General features: G+C 47.9%; 2 protein-coding genes across 2 annotated transcripts in view; one reads left to right on the top strand and one right to left on the bottom strand.

The window, feature by feature from the left end:
- The first annotated feature begins 544 nt into the window (after nucleotides 1-544).
- LOC8040664 (ribitol-5-phosphate xylosyltransferase 1) lies at nucleotides 545-11,867 on the top strand. Its single transcript, XM_029971734.3, has 6 exons — nucleotides 545-772; nucleotides 2,050-2,151; nucleotides 3,845-3,944; nucleotides 4,908-5,216; nucleotides 8,149-8,313; nucleotides 9,743-11,867. Exons 1-6 carry the CDS (start codon nucleotides 631-633, stop codon nucleotides 10,155-10,157), a joined length of 1,233 nt encoding a protein of 410 aa, XP_029827594.2. The 5' UTR covers nucleotides 545-630; the 3' UTR covers nucleotides 10,158-11,867.
- Nucleotides 11,868-13,427: 1,560 nt separating this feature from the next.
- LOC115325638 overlaps nucleotides 13,428-18,494 on the bottom strand; it is a 59,592-nt gene continuing 54,525 nt past the window's right edge. Inside the window, exons 31-32 of the mRNA XM_029986353.4 lie at nucleotides 16,865-17,141; nucleotides 13,428-15,268 (exon numbers count right to left, since the gene is read on the bottom strand). Coding sequence (XP_029842213.2) covers nucleotides 14,966-15,268; nucleotides 16,865-17,141 — 580 coding nt within the window. The 3' untranslated portion in view covers nucleotides 13,428-14,965. The remainder of the gene's footprint in view (nucleotides 15,269-16,864; nucleotides 17,142-18,494) is intronic.

Here is an 18,494-nt window from a genome sequence, read left to right as displayed (position 1 = left end):
AAAATCGGGAGTTCGTTGTGGTGCCGTCTCTCAAAACCGGTCCGCCGCAACGCCGGGCGCTCGCTCATTTCCTCCTCGCTTTGGGTCGCCATGGCAACAGCAGGGAGTGGTGAAAGGAAGTCGACTCTCAGGTCTCCGCGATTTTTGACGTCAAGGCACCGGCGCCGATCGCGCGGGAACTTCGAATTCGGCATTTGGAAATTGTTTTTTTACTTCACGAATACTGAATTCCCAAATCTCAAATTTTGAGGGTAATGTCCCGGCATCGTTTTCAATCGTTTCGGGTAATAAAAAAAAATATGATTTTGATGTGTCAGTGCCCCTTTAAGGCTGCAGCCGAGATTCGAGAACTACCTGACCGTCCCTACCATTAGTAAAAATCAAAAGCGCTTTTGATTTTTACTAATGTATAGCCAGCTAGCCCAACAGGTAATCTTGATTCAAGTACCGTTCCTTCCAATTTCGCGCCTGTAATGTAGTTCGGCTGCACGGCCGCACGGCTGAGCTGGCTGAGCCTGCCAGCTGAGCGGACTAATATAAACTGAAAACGGGTGCTGCAGTCCAGTGGTGGGATTCAGTTGGTCCAGCGTTGGGATTCAGTGCGGGCGGTGTTATGGTCGCAATGGTGCTATGAGTGTCACTTTGAAACGGGTAACAGTCGCCGTTTTTCTCGTCTATTTAGCTTTAACGTGCTACACGGCTTACGTGCTTTTGTCCAAAAGTTATACCAAGTCTAAAGAACAGCGCCAACACAAACTATCCCGTTTTTCCGGTAAGCGTCAACGTTTATTTCCCGATAACAGAAAACCGACTGCGTGCGAAGTCGCTAGCTTATTCGTTATGCGCGCTCTAATAGACCGCAAGAGATTATACTCACTTTGATAGCACGCTCAAGTTAAAATCCGAACGCAGGAAACGTGAAAACAAAGTGTAATTTTGCACATTGTATCGGCTCACGTGACGTAAAAAAACGTGCGTTTAGAGCACCCGTATTTGGGTCACCGTGCTGTGGCGTGCAACAGCATGGTCGGATAAGTTCCGCCGTGCTCAAAATCAGCGTTTAACAATAAATACCCCATTCCCAACAGAACGGGTCGCCCTTGACTACTTACCTCGTCTGTAGCTCTCCGATGCCGAGAGGACCTTACGCTACGAGCCACACCAGCCAGTCCAACGCTGTGAAAGCATCCCGTGGCCTCGCGCGTCCCTCCCGATTACCGAGGCATTGCATTGGCTCCGACGGCTCGTTGCATCTGGTGCGGTCCATTGTCATGTAATAATCGAGTGGAGAAGGTCTGCGCAGCTTCCCATGCATTTCGGTCCCTTCGAAAAATAGGGGCGTAGTCGATGGTCCCAGTGGACCCATATTGCTGACGATCGCTTTAATATACACAAAGAAGCGGCGAAGCACCTTTTGCAAGACCTGCGCCTAGTTGTTGGCTAACTTTATTTTGCATAAAAACACCAACGCGCGTTGCAAAAAAGAAAAAAAGTTTTCCGCGACGAGTTGAACAATTTCAATTCGTCGCGGCAAAACGAACACACCTAACCAATCGTCTGGTTTCTTACTCCGGTCTTCAGTCGCTCTCTTTCTTGTTCTTCGTCTCGGGACCGGCGATATCAGCACTTTTAATAGACGAATTCTGCTCGTGTCTTTATCCCCCTGGGTGAAACAGTATAACGAGTTGATAGAAGAGTTCCCTCGTGCCTATGGTGCCTGGAATGCATCTTTGACTGGTAGGTGTGGCCTGCTCTGCTGCTCTCGAGCTTGACAGTACACAGGCATGCTTCGGCAGCTAGCAGTTGGGACGCTGCAATGACAGCGACAGCTTTTTCTCGTGCTTTTTGCAAGAACTTCTACGACCAACCTCCAATATTGCGACATCCGACGGCACAACACTCGGTCTTGTGCGGCGTCTTTGACGCCACATTGGGACCATTTGCGACGTATGGGCGCAATAGGACGCCAAAAGCACCAATCGGGGATACATTCCGGGCACCATATTTACGTTGTCTCACTTTGCATGTGCCTCCAACCACCCGGAGCAGGCGAAGACTCGTCAGACTGGAACCCATGGGGCGAAGAACTGATGCGAAGCAATGCCTCCCGTCAAGCTCGCACGGTGGAGATCTGGAGCAAGGCTGCCATAGGTATGCCTACTGCGATGCTTCTGGAATGCGGCTTCAGGAGGCGCGGCTTCTGTTCGCCTGCCGGACACCGTGATGTATAAATCCATCTTTGTGACTTCCCTCGAAGCAGGCAGGCGATGAATGCGAGTTCGAAACCGGAGTTTTAAACTTTTTTTCTTACGAGGTTGTCAAAACTGCCCTGGTTCGATGGACGAAAGGGATTTCCTTAGGTGTGGCATTTAATTAAACCCAGTTATACCTATCTCTGCTTTGCCGAACACCCGCACCATTGTGGCATCAATTTTGGAAGGAAAACGGTGGGTCTGCAAAGCCACGGTGTAAATGCTGGTTCACACACTTGTGACTGCTTACGACCAAGTGCCTTGTGATTTCTTATAACGAGAGAACAAACATTGATGCCATCTTACTTCCATATATTTCCTATTTTCTTCGCACATTATTCTTTCTTTATCAGATGGTACATACATTTGATTGCACAAATCTTGCAAAACCTTCGCTCTAGTGAAAGGCGGTTTTAGCTAGGCTACTTCATAGATGGTTCCCACATGCCAACTTGTTCTCTCGTTGTAAGGGATTGCAAAAACTCTATCGTAAGCAAACGCAAGTGTGTACCAGCCTCGAGAAAGAAATTTGGGTGGTACCACTCTCCACTCTCCACTGGAAAAAAATGCAGACAGGTAATGTTTGGTGCATGCCTCGAACCACGACTGCACCGACATAGAGGGTGTTTCAACAAAGGAGCCCCCAAAATGCAAAGTCGGCGCAGTGCACGCTTTGGTGGTGCAGGAAGCGTGTGCTTCTGTTTCATTATGTGGGTGAGACAGCACTGTAAGCTCATCGAAGAAACCAGTTCCAAGAAAAGTAATCGGTAAAGCTGCGCTCGTAATCGATTTAAGATATTTGTCGAAGAATGGAAGATCGCTGAACAAAGGGATAGTGTAGATCCAAATGCATGTCAAATTGAAGGCATTCTTTCAGTTCATAGCAGAGCAAATGCTGGAGAGGAGGCATGTGGACCCGCCCCCTCTCTTGCCCCCTATCCAGCATTCACTCTGCTGAATTAAAAAGAGTAGAAGGCTTTGTTGGAGGATCTTGTCCTACTTTTTTTAACCTGCAACAGGCTGTAGTGCACAACTACCATAATTAAGGGAACTGAATTTCATCTTTTAAGAGTAATACATATTTGATTGCAGTCGTAAACTGAACACGTGCAAGCCCGCGACAGCATGCATTTACTTATATGTGGCACCGGGCATCTAACAGACTGCTTATAGGATATGAAGGAAGTATGCCTTACTAGCACATAACTATAAATAAAAAATTTAAAAAAACAAGAAGAGGAGACCAATATCAGCCGAACAAAGGGGTAGTGTAGATCCAAATACATAACAAATTGAAGGCATCATTCTCTCAGTTTGTAATTGTTTTATGAATTCTTGTCATGAAGCCTTTCCAGACGTGGTTTGAAATGAAATGGCACATAGCACTACCTCAATTCTTTTAGGAACGAAACTCTACATACCTAGGCACTTGCTTTTTTGTACCACTATTTTAAATTTGCTATTGTAGCGGTGCTTTATTAAAATAATGTAGCGGTGGAAAACCATCCCTAAATTATGGGTGCCTTTTGTATCATGGTTCTGCATACAGGAGTGTCCCTTCCAACCGGTCTGAGTGTTTGTTTCGTTGGCAGGCCTCTACCTGTGGGAGCACATCCTGAACGGACGCCTGGAGCCAAAAGGGGGAGGGGCCTGGAGCTACGGCTTCCGCAAGATAGCTGACATCAAGTTCAAGTGAGTAAGTCCGTTTGTGGGCAGACATTTTTTTTTAAGTGGCACACAAGTTGCGTAGAGTTTGCGAGTGGCACTCCATCTTGGGTAGAAGTCAGTAGACCCTTTTCAATATCCAGTGCTGCCTGGCGGCTCAATAAGCAGTTTCACTTTCAACAAACTAATGGCGGTCATGAAGCTGTATTTCATTCTCACATCAGTGGCAGATGAGAATTGGTTTTTGGATCACCTCATAATTCTTTCTTGATTTGCTTCAGCCTCAATGGTGTAAACTTAAACCCCATAACTGGGGAGCGTATCTTCAGATGCAGAGCAATTTTGACCACAGCTTGGAAAGCACGTCTATAGACTCACCATTCTTCAGTTTGTCTTGGGGGGCACGTCTTTAAACACTCACTTTTTTTATTGCACGGGAGGAAGCGCCATCTATCCCCCAACATCAAAAATAATTATGCTTTAGAAACCAATGCATAGATGGGAACACAAAAAAAGTTTGTTGAGATATGTGTGGTGCCGCAAAATATTGGTGAAATGGGGACCAGAGAAGTCCCCATTTCGCCAATATTTCTTGGTCATGGAAGTCCCCAGTTAGGGAATCGGAACTAACCAGTACAAAGTGGCAACCCATAAGTCCCTCGATTAAATTTCTGCCATTAAAAGAATCTAGAGCCAAACTTGTCCCAAGAAATTGATTGGACCACACTCCAGAATAAACACCTGTGCAGCCGTTGCATCAAATTTGTGCGTTGCAATGTACAGACGTTTCAAAAGTGCAGGCATCATGCCTGTATGTTCGAGAAAAAACGGGAAATATGCGGAAATACAGGAGCTCCACGGCTATCAGGTCGACGGCACCAGCGTGTTCTCTCGTCGTAAGAGATTGCAAGAACTCGGTCGTAAGCAGACACCAGCGTGCGAACGGACCTTTGGGAGTGGTGGCAAGACGGACGCAGCGTTCCCGCGCAGGTTCCGGACGGGCCCCGGCATAGTGCCCTCCACAGTGCCCCAGGATGCCACCCACGTGGTGCTGGTCCTCAACGGACGTGCGCCGGAGAAGGTGGCGGCCGCCCGCACCTGGCTCGACGCGCTGCCGGGGTTCCGCAAGCTGCGGGGCGTGGCCGTGGTGCTTCTCGGGAGTGAGGCGTGCTCGGGGAACTCCTGGCTCCTGCCCTACCTCAGGTCCCGCGGCGGACCCGTTGCCGCCGCGTTCATCGTGTACGACACTGCGCTCGTTGACGACGCGGAGGTGTTTCAGTGGCCCCTGGGAGTCGCCACGTGAGTGTCCGTGTTTGTGGCGTGCCTAGATTTCGGCGTTTCTAACTGCCCGATAGGGGTCGTGTCATTCGCGGGACCGTTCGCAACACGAGCTGCGACGAAAGCGTCGGTCGTCTGCAAGCGTCCACACCACCTTCTTCCTTTCCACGCGTCGACGCAGTGCGTGCGCACTTGCAATCGATCCGCCTAGGAGGCGTTTGCCATCAGATTGCAAATGCTCTCCGTGGTTTAAGTTGCTCCCTCCGTTAAATTCAGGCTCTCTAAGTTTTTGTAGATCAAATAGGGAGCAACTTAAACTGTGGGGGCATTTCCAGTTTAACGGCGGACGCCTTCCAGGCAGATAGGTCGTGCGTGCACTCTGTTGTCGCGTAGAAAGGAGGAAAGCGGGCAGAGGCACCTGTGGATGCTTCCGTCACCTCACAGCTCGTATTGTAAATGCTGCCCGTGAATCATATGACCCAGATCGAGCAGCTGGAGACGACGAACTGTGGGCACGGTACGGTTTTGTTGACACCATAAATGGCTTCGAGTTTTGCTGCTTCACGTCTTGCAAGCGGGGTCTAGGCTGGTGTCTCTGAGCCACCTTTCGCAGCTGCTGTAGTTACTGACAAGGGGGATACTACCTGGAAGGGTGTACTTTTTGACTACCTATTCAATCTGAATGAAGTTTGCAGGGTATGTTAGGGCAGTAATCGTCTAGAAGGACCGCAGGCAAAATTTGAGCTTTATAAACCGGTTCTGTGAGGTGCTACTAAGGACCGACGTGTCCCACTACACAGCGAAAAGCACGTCTGCTTAAGGAACGGAGGGTCGCACTTCTCGCTCGAGCGTTCTTGTCGGTCAACACCGCATTCTCATTTGGTTTGGAGCGATAATAATTGTGCAGGACTCGCCATACTTTACATTACTTAAGTTGTCAGTGCCTACAGTCTTTGATGTGGACTCCTTTAGTATGAATACCACACTACTATATAGACTACATTTTGGGGGATGAATTACTTAAATATATGCATTTTTGTCTCGTCAGTTATGAATGCTTTTTTGGGGGGAACGGAAGTGTTTGTATTAACGCGACATCGCTGTACAGGCTTTATGCAGAATAAAGGAAATGGTGGTACGGTGCAGCCCACTTATAACGATACCACAAATAACAATGTACCGCTTATAACAATCAGTTTCTAGAGTTTCAAGGCTGGAAATGATCAGTTTCTAGCCCAGATACTACAACAATAACCGGTTATAACAATTGAAATTTCGGGGTTTCTCATCGTTATAAGTGAATTGCACTGTACTGCCGGCACCGATATCTTTTTCATCTCCGGGGTCCCTTGGCTACTTTGAGTAAATTCAAGGAAGCTCGAATCTCCCAGCCGTCTTGCGGTGAAACGGCAGGGAAGCCTACGTTCCTAGTTGAGATTGTTACATGCACCAGAGGAAAAGATGGGAGTGTTTGGAGCCCATAGCTAAGCATCAGTTAGTGCCTTGGATACTAAGAGCAATATGCTTCAATGGGATAGGCAGCCGTCGAAGCAGTTCACTCACTGTGGAAAGCGTGCGCTTCGTGCAGCCACTTGTGAACTTGGGGGCGAAACACGTATGCCCCGAAGTCTCATACCATGCAGCCAGTCGGCACTGCAGCAGCAGATTGGTATGCAACCTGGACATTCCAAACGTCTTTTTTGTGCAGCAGTTGCCCAAACTTTTGTTCATTACCGAGCGGTAAACATGATCTTTTTTTGTTGGCAATAAGATGCTTCGAAACAATTCATGGCGCTTATCAGGCCATATATCAGTTTAGATTAAGCAGCAATTGCACGCTTGCCACCCACGGCCATCGTCGAGCTGGCATGTGACACCTGGCCAGTCTTGTACACTTATTCGAAGAAAGTAATAGATTACAGTTACAATTATTTTTGGTTAGAAGGTATTCAATTAGATTACTTGAGAAAAAAGCAGTTGGCCATTAATTGAAAAAGTAGCCGTTATTTTTCCATTTACGACAAATTTTCAAAACAACAATGTTTTCTGCTGGTTAAAGACGGGTCTTTTGTACTGTGCATTATTAGATTAGAATCACAGAATTATAAATCACTTATATTTTATGCCACCAATTTTGGTAAACCATTCTGTCGGAGATTTGGTTCGAGGATTCTTTGCTAGGAAACTTTTACAAAGGGTTCCATTAGAAAAGGGAGAGGAAAAACAGAACCGGTTACAAATAGTGTTGTGTGAATATTCAAATTTTCAAATACTTGTAGTTTTGAATGATACGCTATCGATGTTCGCTTCAAGGTGAACTGCAATATTCATATTTTTCAAAGTGCCGACCACCGTGAGTTAGTCCCGTTGAGTGCGCTTCTCGCCGAGCACGGGTGCAGTGCAGAGAATCAACTCCCGCGGAAGCAAGCTCCGCAGGTGTTGCTTTTCCGCAGTGGACCAGTGCTCGGTAAGTAGCATGCTCGACGGGGCTAACCCGCCGCGATCAACATTTCAAAATGTACAAATATTGCAGTTGCGTGCATAGGAGAAAAGCACTTTCAAAGCGGGATGGTGCACGCTCGCGCCTGGTGTATTTAAAACGAAACAGAAACCTTCTGAATGTTGGTATTTGCAGTGCAGTAAAATTTTCAAGATTAAACTGTGGGTATTATGCGAGAGTTAATGTTGGACAGAGATGCCCTACAAAACGAATATCACAGTTCATGTGAATAGCATAGTATTCAAAACTACTATTAGAAAATTTTAATATTTGCACAACCCTACAAGTATTTGTAGTACTTCCAACAGCCATCAGATTACTCTTGGGATTACTTCCTAATAACTGTAATCAAATTATCCCAAAATGATTCTAGAAAGTAATCGATCGGAAGTTATTTTGACTACTTGAAATGAATACCGTACAAGTCTGCACCTGGTGCCGCCTCTTCTCCAGGTACCGTGGCTTCCCCAAGGCGGCTCCCAAGGACCTGGACCTGGACTCTCCGCGCCCTTACCCTTGCAACTTCGTGGGTACCGTGTACCCGAAATCGTCGCGAGAAGAGCTGCTGCGTCTGCTTGGGGACCGCGGTGCTCCCTGCTACATGCGCGCTCGCAGCGAGTGAGTGCCCTCGTTCGTCCCTCCTCGCGTCTATGTTCCGGAGCCAGAGTGCCCGTGCCCGGTCCACTGGCACACCGGGATTGCAGCATGGTCGTAGACAGACTTGAACGCGGAACTTGTACCCAGTTAATTTTTCCAGTAACTAAGTAGCAACCTAGTTTTCAAGAGAAGGAACAAGTAACAAATTTTCGTTACTTTTTGATAAAGTAAACGAGTAGTGGCATTTAATTACTTCTGGAGGAGAACTTGTGCAACACTGGTACCCAGTCTAGTTCTCACTCTAGTTCACTCCTGCAATATTCACGGCGTAAAAAACACTAGATAGACAGGAAAAAGGTGTGCACAAGGTATGTCGTAGCATAGCTACAGTAATTCCCGAATGAGTGTGTTACGAGGCGAGGAATGGTGCCAAATATTGGAAGGCAGCTAGCTACTGCTTCAGAAAAAAGATAGATTTGGAGTAAGGAAAAAGTAACATATTCCTTTTTAAATCGCAGTGACGAGTACTGTAACATACTTAGTTTTTTTTGGAGTAATGAGTAAAGATGTCTAGTTTTTATCTCAGTAATGCGTACGGTATATGTCAAGTTGTGAACCAGGTCCACTGTGTGGGTATATACAGGTGCAGGCACCGTGCACGTCGCAGCTGGTAGGTAATGTCCTCTCCTTGCCTTGGCTGCAAGTTGTGCCACCAGGTGGCTCTTCAATAAGTGGCTAGTGGTAGCCTGTGGCGTGTCATGTCATGTCACGTCATGTAGGACTCGGCGCTTGTGCTACGCGTGTTGCTCGGACACAGCTCCATCATGTGCGCACGCACGCATTGTTGAGTGGCAAGGACAGCGGGGATGGAGGAATGGAGAGAGGAGGAGATGGGTCGCACACGATTGATGCTTATGTAACTTCTCGTAGCCCGCATCGCAAACGTGGCCCATAAACTATGTGACCTCAATCGTGCACTTGGACACACTGCCAATTTTGGGCTGCCTAAAACGCATCTTCTGACCGGCGTATTTAGAGCGTCCTGTTATGCCCGTGCATCGAAAATGGTTCCGAAGTGGCAAAAAATGACATCACAAAAGCCGGAGTGTCATGCTGTCGGATGCCGCGATTCTGGAAGTTTGGCGTAAAAGTTCCGAAAAAAAAACCAAAACACGAAAGAATGCGACCGTTGCCGTCGTCGAGGCGTCCCCACTCGCTGCTGCCAAAGCTTCCGGAGACCACCGAGCTGCAGAGCGACCCGCATAGAAACGAGGGTGTACCGCACCCACCACCGCTGCTGCTGCAGCACTGCCAGCAATGCAGCCGGTGACGGCACAATGCTTCGACTATGCTGCAAGGCAAAAATCGAGGAACCGCTTTTTTGGACGCGGCAAACGCGCCAGTCAAACACGCGTTCCAGGCACCTCTTCCCTATGTTCTGCATGTGCAGGTGGCGCCCCCTGGAGACAAAGGACTCCCTCGAGTCGTACCTGCTGGCCCTGAAGCTGAGCGACGTGACCCTCAACCCGGCAGGCATGAACCCAGAGTGCTACCGCATCTATGAGGCGCTCGAGTTCGGCTCGGTGCCCGTACTGGAGGACCGCACGGTGTCGCCGGGCTGCGCCCGTGCGGCCGACGGGGGCAGCTTCCGCCTGCTCAAGGCCCAGGGGGCACCGGTGCTCTACGTGCGCAACTGGACGAGCGAGCTCATGCCCCTGCTCGAGCGGGAGGTGGCCATGGCGCCCGCGGAGAGGGCCGACCGCAGGCGGCGCCTCGTCGCCTGGTACGGGTCTTTCAAGCGCGCCATGCGGGACCGGCTGCTGCGCGTGCTCGCCGAAAAGTTCTTTGGCGACGACACCACCTAGGAGCCCCTAAGCGGCGTCGGTCGTATGCGTCTGTGCCAGACAACGACATGGGACCACGAGCAGCCAGCATGTCTAGGCACGTGTACATACAGTAGAATCGCCATAATTTGAACTCGAGTGGGACCAAAACTTTGGTTGCACAATGCAAAGTTTGAATTATCGGTATAGTTTCCTTTCTAGAAACACATAGGACGGGACCTGCACATAAGTTTGAATTATCTGCGAGTTTGAATTAACGAGATTTCACTGTACAAGCAAATGCGGGCGTTCGGATGGTATCGAGGTTAGCAATGCTTTGTTAGACGGGTGCTACTTTTTGGTCAGTTTGTTTTTGATAAGTTTTCCACGCAACTGCCCGCGACAGTTTTTTTTTTTTTTTTTTTATTGCAAACCTTGCTTGGCGGTGTTTTGTCTTTGTGGCTCGGCTATGTGAATGAAATGCTTGAACGGATGCGAGCCGTTTTTAAATACTACATAAAATGTCAGCCTTCCAGGCATATGACGCGAAACTTCAACAGCTTCCTTCAAGCTGTTGAAGTTTCGCCAAAATGTTTCGGAGTCCTCTCTTCTGAAGCAAGAGAGGACTCTGCAACATTTTATTTTTGTTGTTGTTTTTTCCTTCCACAGTTTCACTGCTTGGCTGGCAGCGCTCACAGCACAGGTGTTTGGCAGCCAGGGCCAGTTCTTTTTGACTTTGGCACGGTTCACTCACTTCTTCAAGGTTGAATCATTAGTTTCAATAGGAATCAACTCCGCATTAATTGGGAGCTTTTGTAGATCGTTATGATAACGATAGCTGGTAGTGGTCCGACGCCTTGCGCATACCTCGCATTGTTATCGGGTAACGTTGTCGGAGGTGTTGCAATGATTTGCTAAAATTTCTTATTAATAGAGAGTTGCATTCTTACTGAAGCTAACTCTGATTTAGCCTAAAAAAAGTGAGTAGAGCATGCCAAAGTTTGCCTTCCAGGTGCCGCATCCAAAAACTTCCATCCGACGCTGTTGGAGTGACAGACTGGACCGCACAGCCAAGGCCAACTACTTCCTTTTGCTTTCACCGTCTCTTCGTGCCGTTGATGGCAGTACGATTGTGCGAGCTTCTAAACGGCGATGCCTCCGTCGTCGCAAGTATAAAGCCTCGAGAAGACACCTCATAGAAACAACTGTAAAGAGGACATGATTATAGCGTCAACCACAGGCTGCGGTGTTGTCCCCGCCCATTGAGTCTGCCACTCGTCCCACCTCTCTCGTGCGTACCTGCGACAGACGACGATCTGGTGCCCAGAAGGACCCAAGTCTCTTGGCAGAGCGTTGACCACTTTTGTGTCTTGTTTCCACATTGCCATGTAGAGCTTCTAGAAAAAAGAATTTTATTGTGCCTCGTTCTCGGCTCCAGTGGAAACAGTTTTAGCGTTCGCTCGCTCGCGCATCAAATGTGCCAACTTTGCAGACATTCTCTTAGAAAAGGTTGTGTACTACTGACAGCGAGTTTTGTGGCCCGCAAAAGTTGTACTATTGTGGAAGCAATGACTGGCGAAGCACAAGCGGCAAGACCTGCCGCCAAGCTGTGGCCGACGGCAACCTTCGAAAGAGGTCGGTGACCTTTGTCAGTGGGGGAAGCAAGCGGCTAAGTGCCATACAGTTAGAAATACTCTGCGCTTCAAAAAAAGCTGTTGTACATATCGCCAAAATAAAGAAAACTATGAGATATGCGAGCCTGTGCGTCACATGCTTATATGAGGGGTACTGGGTTGGATTGAGAAAATTAAACCTAGCTTTTCGGCCTGCATAATAAACTAGGTATGCATCGCAGAAAGCTGAAGTTCCGTGACAATAACTCTAGCAATGATAAAATGCGAAAGTTGGGGCACATGTTGTTGCCTGGATAAAGATACAAAAGGAAAAGAAAACAAAATTTCTCTACAAGCACCGAGATTGTAGGAGCCAATAGCATTTATTTTGCTGACAATTTGTTTTTCACTGAAAGCTGCAAACTTCCGCAATCTTGAATTTCGGTTTGATGAATATTGGGCTTTGGTGGACGTTGTCTCGTAGAGAAATTTTGTTTTTCTTTTGTACCTTGTTCCAAGCAACGTTATGTGCTCAGACTCGCATTTTAGCACCACCGCTAGTGTCTTGATCTCACTAGCCTTCTGCAATGGGTAGTTCATTTATGTGGGCCCAAGAACCAGGTTTAATTTTTTCAATTGAACCCAATACTAGTATTCCATGTATCCATTATCATAGGGCGATACATTCGCATGAACAATTTTTCACAATATTTTTGAAGTCATAAAATTTGCATTTACAGTATACTTTGTCTTGACCAGATTAAGTTTAAGTTGACTGCTTCCCAGTCATTGCAAAAAACTAAGAAGATAATCGTTTTCTGTTTGTTGTAGGGATGCTTTTACCCAAGAAACGGTAATGAGCCTAAAGTCCTAGTACAAAAATTTCGTTTAATTTCCATTTGATTGGAACCGATTTCACTGATACACACTCTTAATGGTTTTGCAGGTGTGAATTGATACAACTGCACATTTCATGAGACTAGTTTTAGGAGTAGAATATCATGTTGTACTGAAATTGAAGGCCTAACCCCCAGCCTGAACATTTTTTTCACGGTGGTTACAATTTTGTCCCTTTTATCCGCCAGTGCTGATTCAATCTATTTGTGTTTTGTTCCCTCCAGTTTCATTTCTGCTTTTGTTGTTCATTGTCCTGTGCGCTTTGCCAATTTTTTACTTTTTCAGTCATCGGGAGCGTGCCTAATCACGATGCTTTTAATTATTTAGCAAGACGGCGTAAGTAATTACGCTTTCTTTAGCTTTTCTTTTTCTGGACAAGCGTAATTTTGCACAAACATTCACTCTTTACTTATTATGGTAACTTTCTCGCCGTTCGCTTTTTACTGAAAACATGTTAGCGATTTAAGTGATGATGAAGCTGATTTTAGCGGGCGAGACAATCCTGATGGGGGCTCTAGAAGTGCCGGTGATGAATCCTCGGAGAACAATTATAGCAATTTTCACAAACATTGCCACAGCTATTGTTTCCATGGATGTTTTAATGTTGATTTTTCTTTAGGACCCCAAGTGATTGTGTTGTTTTTGGTATCAAATAATTTTGAGTCAAGGGACCAGCAAGATGAAAAATTACATGACCCCAAAAGGTTAAAAGCCATATTGACGGTCAATGATTACATTGTGACTGGTTAGAAACTTGAAATACTTTTTGAAGTGATAGAAAGAACCAATACTGACCAGTAACTTGTTTGGGTAATCTTTATTGGCGTGAAATATGGCTCTTTAGAGTAGCTCGTATTCTCTGTAGCCATTCATCTCGGCAATAAGGAAGAGCCGAGGAGTGTTATCGTGATGACACGGATGACACGTCCGCTCGACACGATTTACCATTTTAGATCCAACTACTATCTTCGGGTTTACGGAACTACCGAACCGTTGTCCCCTCCTCTGCCGACAAATTTAGTTTTTTTTTTCTTCCCAGCAACCCAACCCTTGGGAGACTATATCTACATGGAGCATGATTAAAACTAAAGTGCTCTTTGCCTTTGTGAGAAACTTCCTGAGGTTCGTACACGGGCTATGTACACATCTGTTTCGTCTCTTTCCTAGATTCTAGAAGACTAAAGTCGACCTAACACACTCGCGATATATCAAACAAATGACGCGACTTGGTATGTTGAGGGGTTCTAGGCGTAGACTATAACGCTCAAATAAATGGTGAAAATTTTTTAATGCACCGGGTCTAGTACTTTTGCACTGCAAATGGTTTAAGTCTGTAAGTTTGCGACTCAGTGAGTGCTGAAGAAACAGCCGGTGAAATGATGCTAAAAAGCGTCTCACAGCAAACCTGTATTGCCCATACAACCAATGTGGTTTCTGTCAATCCCCTGTGCATTGCTGCAGGCTTGACCACTTTCAATCGCGGTTATTACTATATAAAGTTACTTTCAGTGTGCTGTAGTCCACAGACCTGCGCCAATTGCGATGAAGCCTCAAAGAGCCCGACAACTGGTTTGAGCTCTTTCAAGCCTCGGAGAGTCGGATGACTAGTTTGGCTCTCCACACTCAGTCGACAGGCCACGAGAAACCTAAACCGGATGCCAGCGAGTCTTCCAAGAGAGCCATTGGTGAGGCAGTTAGAACTGAGCTGCCAGTCACTGATATCACCGTCTCCTCAAAATAAAATCGCATCACTCTCTAGCAGTACTACGCCAGTCATTCAGTCACAAATTAAAAATCTAAAATGAGTACCTGGCTAGATTTTCTAAGTTGAATGGCAGAGTCGCAAGTCTGAGATCAGTTTCGAGCAACGACAAACGACTCGCTAGGCCACAAACGACTCTCGCTCGAGCCTTGGTCGTCATTCACGAGTGGGTTTGGAGAAGCCGGCGAATGGTTCTTCCCAAGCTGGCCGCACAACGGGCCAAAACACGGTCATGGGCCGGCTGGGAAGAAGACAGTTTGACTGGCTCGTTTGCACACTGACTAGCGCCAAGGAGATGTTTGCCGGCGGTATCGGAAGTTTGGCAACTACTTGTCAAAGCAGTTGCAGCTGGTGACGTTGAGGATTCGGCATCTACCTGGCAATGCGTTGGCTGCCGGTAGTGTAGAGTTCGGAAATTACCCGACGAAGTGCCGGCTGCCGGTGGAGTTCGGGGCTTGGCAACTACCCGGCAAGGTGCCGGCCACGGGTGGCTTCGAGAGTTCGGCGGCCATCCGGCAAGGCGATGGGAACACACGTGGGGGGATGCAATCCGGTTTAGCGGCGAAGGCAGCTGGGGATCACCAGTTGTTGCGCACTTCGGCCACGACGCAACGCGGGCAGGCCAGGGGTAGAATGCCGGGAGCGGCGTAGCCCCCAGAGAGCAGCTTGGCCGTGAGCGGGAGGGGTCGTGGCAGCTTGCGCAGCAGCCAGTCCTGGAGCTGAGGCAGTGCCCCCTGGTGGAGGGAGGTGGCGGTACTGTGGTGGCCGCACGAGAAGACCAAGGCACACTCCGAGAGCGCGTCGCAGGGGGAGCCAGCCGCCCGGCTGGCCCGCTCCGCCAGCAGCGCCTGCGTCAGCTGCTCCACTTCCGACGGAGACACCTGGAACGTGCCAAGAGGCGTCGCGTAACAAAGTGCGCCGATTTCAGGAAAATTACTTTTAAATGTGTAAAAGCCCATTCACACACGTGCGTTTGCTTACGAATGAGTTTTCGCGACCACCTACGACGAGAAAACGTGCTGGCACGCTGGTGCCCTCAATAAGGTAGCCCTGGAACTGCATTTCAATAGAGCGAAGGTTTTGCATTCTTTGTGGGATAAAATATACATACTATCTACGAGAAATGGTCATTTATAATGTTGTGAAAAGTTTTTCAAGCCAATAACGATAGAATGATGCGCAGAAGAAATTTAAAATGTATGGAAATCGTGAATGTTCCACCAGTTGAGAGTCTTCTGAACAGCAAAAAAAAGAGCGGCTCTTCAGCTGCCTCTACGCAGTTTTCGCTTCCTCCCCTGTGGCAGACGCAGTTTTCGCTTCCTCCCCTGTGGCAGACGCAGATGCCGCCGAGCATACTCGTTTTTATTTTGATACCGATATTGAAGTCTCGACAAGGTCGTTGGAGAAAAAAGGGTGACTGTAGACTTTAGTGCCGCTGTTCCCAGCGATTCAAAGCGATCGAGTCTTTCGCAATGCAGTGAGAAGGGTGCTACTGTTACAAAAACCGACCAAAACGTCGTCAACATGTGCTAAAAATGGAGCTCGGTGCATCCACTTTGCCGGTCACGATACTTTTATACGGTCGTACGTTTGTTTTGCACTTTACGAACTCCCTAGAAAATGCATTTGTATACATGTCGGAAGTCGACCACACTTGGCAATCGAGGTTCTGTCGGCAGGAGCAGGTGTACACCTTTATTTAGCTATGCAAACAAAACATTAATTGGGATCACGTTCCGCGCGAGTGAACACGGACAGGACTATCGTCGATAGCCACAGAGTTTCCGTGATCATGGCAGTCAAAACACGGTGCCAAAGGAACGTTTAAGCAGTTTATTAGCATATTCGCAACAAACGAAATACGCTGCGAGAGATTTTTCGGAAAGAGCCCGAACTGGTAACGAAATCCAAATGCGTTATTAGTCTTATTTCGAGAACTTTTCATTGGCAAAAGCGAGCAAGCTGCTGACCCATACCACAGACGACGCAGCTTCTCCTGCCATTCTGTTTTTTTTTTAAACTGGGAGTTGCATACATTGAAAGTGGTTTTTTGCCATCTAGTGGAAGGAGCGCAGGCTCCTCGACTCCTGGAGCTGCTACTGAATGTGCCCAGTGTGTTCCCTCGTCGTAATATATATAGAGGTTTTGGAGCACACAGTTGCGAGCAGTTCCAAGTGTGCGAATACACCATACAAAAGAGAGCCTACAGACACCGTCCAAGGTGTGCTTCTTCCTGGTACGACACTCGCAATGGTTGTACGAAAACTTTGCGGACATGTTCAAAGAGTGTGAAGCAAACATGCTTCGAACATACGCTTGAGGCATGTCCACAGATAGTACCTTCATAGTGTCTGCAGCGAACACTCGTAGGATGTAAGCAGTGTGACATCAGGGTTCCCGTATCGAGCTTCCGCTTTGAAAATTGTTTTTTGGGAGATCGGCATAGGGCTATCTAGTCTCGGCCGAGGCCGGCTCACCTCGAGGGCGGTCTTGCGGGCCAGGCCCTGCCTGAGGCTCCTGAGCAGCTGGTCCCAGAGGCGGTGGGGGGGCACGGCGGCCTCCCAGCCCGCGCTCTCGTCCACCAGCCGAATCTGACCCACCAGGGCCCCCGTGGCGGAGCGCTCCAGCAGCGCCCCGATCAACTCCCCGTGGGGGCGCCCCGACGTCACCCGCTCCCGCATGGCCGCCGCCAGCGACAGGCACAGGTTCGTCGACAGGCGCGATGCAAACCGAGAGGCCGCCTCCTGCGGTGCACTGCACGAGACGGCCTTCCCCTCACTCTCTGCCGATGCCCGATAGACCCTATCGGAAATTCGGTGCCACCTAGTGGCCCAAAATATTGGCCCAACTTTTCGTACGGTAATCGCAGTTTGTGCATCAATGGCAGATGTACGAAAGCGATGGTGCTTTTTGACATACCTTACTTTTTCTATTTGTTTCAATTTCAATGATGACAAGAAACTAGGCTACCCTCAGTATGTGACACAAGAGCAAAACTTGATCATATTCGCCACATCAAAGGGCTTGGGGGGGGCCGAGTCTGTGCCAATGAATTTATTAAACGCAAGTTAGAAAGGAACGCCGACACAGTGCTAATTACCAAATGGGAGGCATTCACTGACAAAATTATGTTTGCTATTTTGCTGTTATGAGTAAGGATTTACAAACACCCCCAAATCTGTGGTGTACAGAAGCTTATAGGCTCGTTGCTCTCGGGCAGGGGGCACGAGCGTGTACAAAAGATTACAAAAGACGCGACCATGTTATGCTGGCTGTACCATCCACGCGATACGACCATAAAAGCAGCGCTGTAACGTTCAAGTTATGCACAAGCCATCTTCGAATACAAGTGTCTGTCAGCATCCGTTCATATGCAATAAAAGAAACATAAATAAAAATGCAGTTTGTGGCTTTCGCGTTTCATCAAACATTCCTTTCAGCTTTATTAAATGTACAGGAGGTATTCAGTGGACGCCATATTTGAGGGCACTGTTTAGAGCGCATGCTCAGAATGAGCTCAGAGTTAGGCTGCGAAGATGGGCAATCTTGATGGTGTGCAAAATGTAAAAGAACTGTGGAACCTCGCTGTCAGCACGTGTTCAGCAATCGTGCACACAGCTATGGCCGCCAGTGAATACTCCATACCGTTTTCTTTCATAGCCTCCGTCGACACATATGATTCACTTTCCGTGATAGCGGAACCGAAACTACATGCAACAGCATGTTCCCTTGAACGATGGTCGCACTGCACGAGCACGCATGCTTGGCAGGGACACTGCAAGCTCGAAGGTTGCTCTTCTAGCCTCTGCTATGCTGGCACTTGCAATGGAACGGAGTGTAAAAGAAACTAGTGGAGAAGCGTAATGACGCATGTTCGAAATCTATTTTGCTCTTCTGGAGCGCTGCTCAAAACGAGCTACGATCCTATAGGTCTCGTCACGCTGACGTCGAACAACAAAATGACGGAGTGTCTTGACTGCCCAGCCATCGTGTCTTCCTCTTCGGGGCTTGTTTGCAACTTACTCCTTGGGCGGCAACCAAAAGGCCTCCATTAGCGTGGACAGATGCCATACACGTGCATAATGATAGTCATCAAAGTTGCCACCT

The sequence above is a fragment of the Ixodes scapularis genome, unplaced genomic scaffold, assembly GCF_016920785.2.
Source record: "Ixodes scapularis isolate PalLabHiFi unplaced genomic scaffold, ASM1692078v2 PGA_scaffold8__174_contigs__length_109621045, whole genome shotgun sequence".
Classification (NCBI taxonomy): domain Eukaryota; kingdom Metazoa; phylum Arthropoda; class Arachnida; order Ixodida; family Ixodidae; genus Ixodes; species Ixodes scapularis.
This window is presented reverse-complemented; position numbering and strand designations above follow the sequence as displayed.

What these genes read in the sequence shown, in the direction of transcription:
- LOC8040664 (XM_029971734.3), top strand. Translation starts at nt 631, where the DNA reads ATGAGTGTCACTTTGAAACGGGTAACAGTCGCCGTTTTTCTCGTCTAT. An exon ending in CAAACTATCCCGTTTTTCCG is followed by an intron (nt 773 to 2,049) that starts GTAAGCGTCAAC and finishes CACCCGGAGCAG; the next exon opens with GCGAAGACTCGTCAGACTGG. An exon ending in CTGGAGCAAGGCTGCCATAG is followed by an intron (nt 2,152 to 3,844) that starts GTATGCCTACTG and finishes TTTCGTTGGCAG; the next exon opens with GCCTCTACCTGTGGGAGCAC.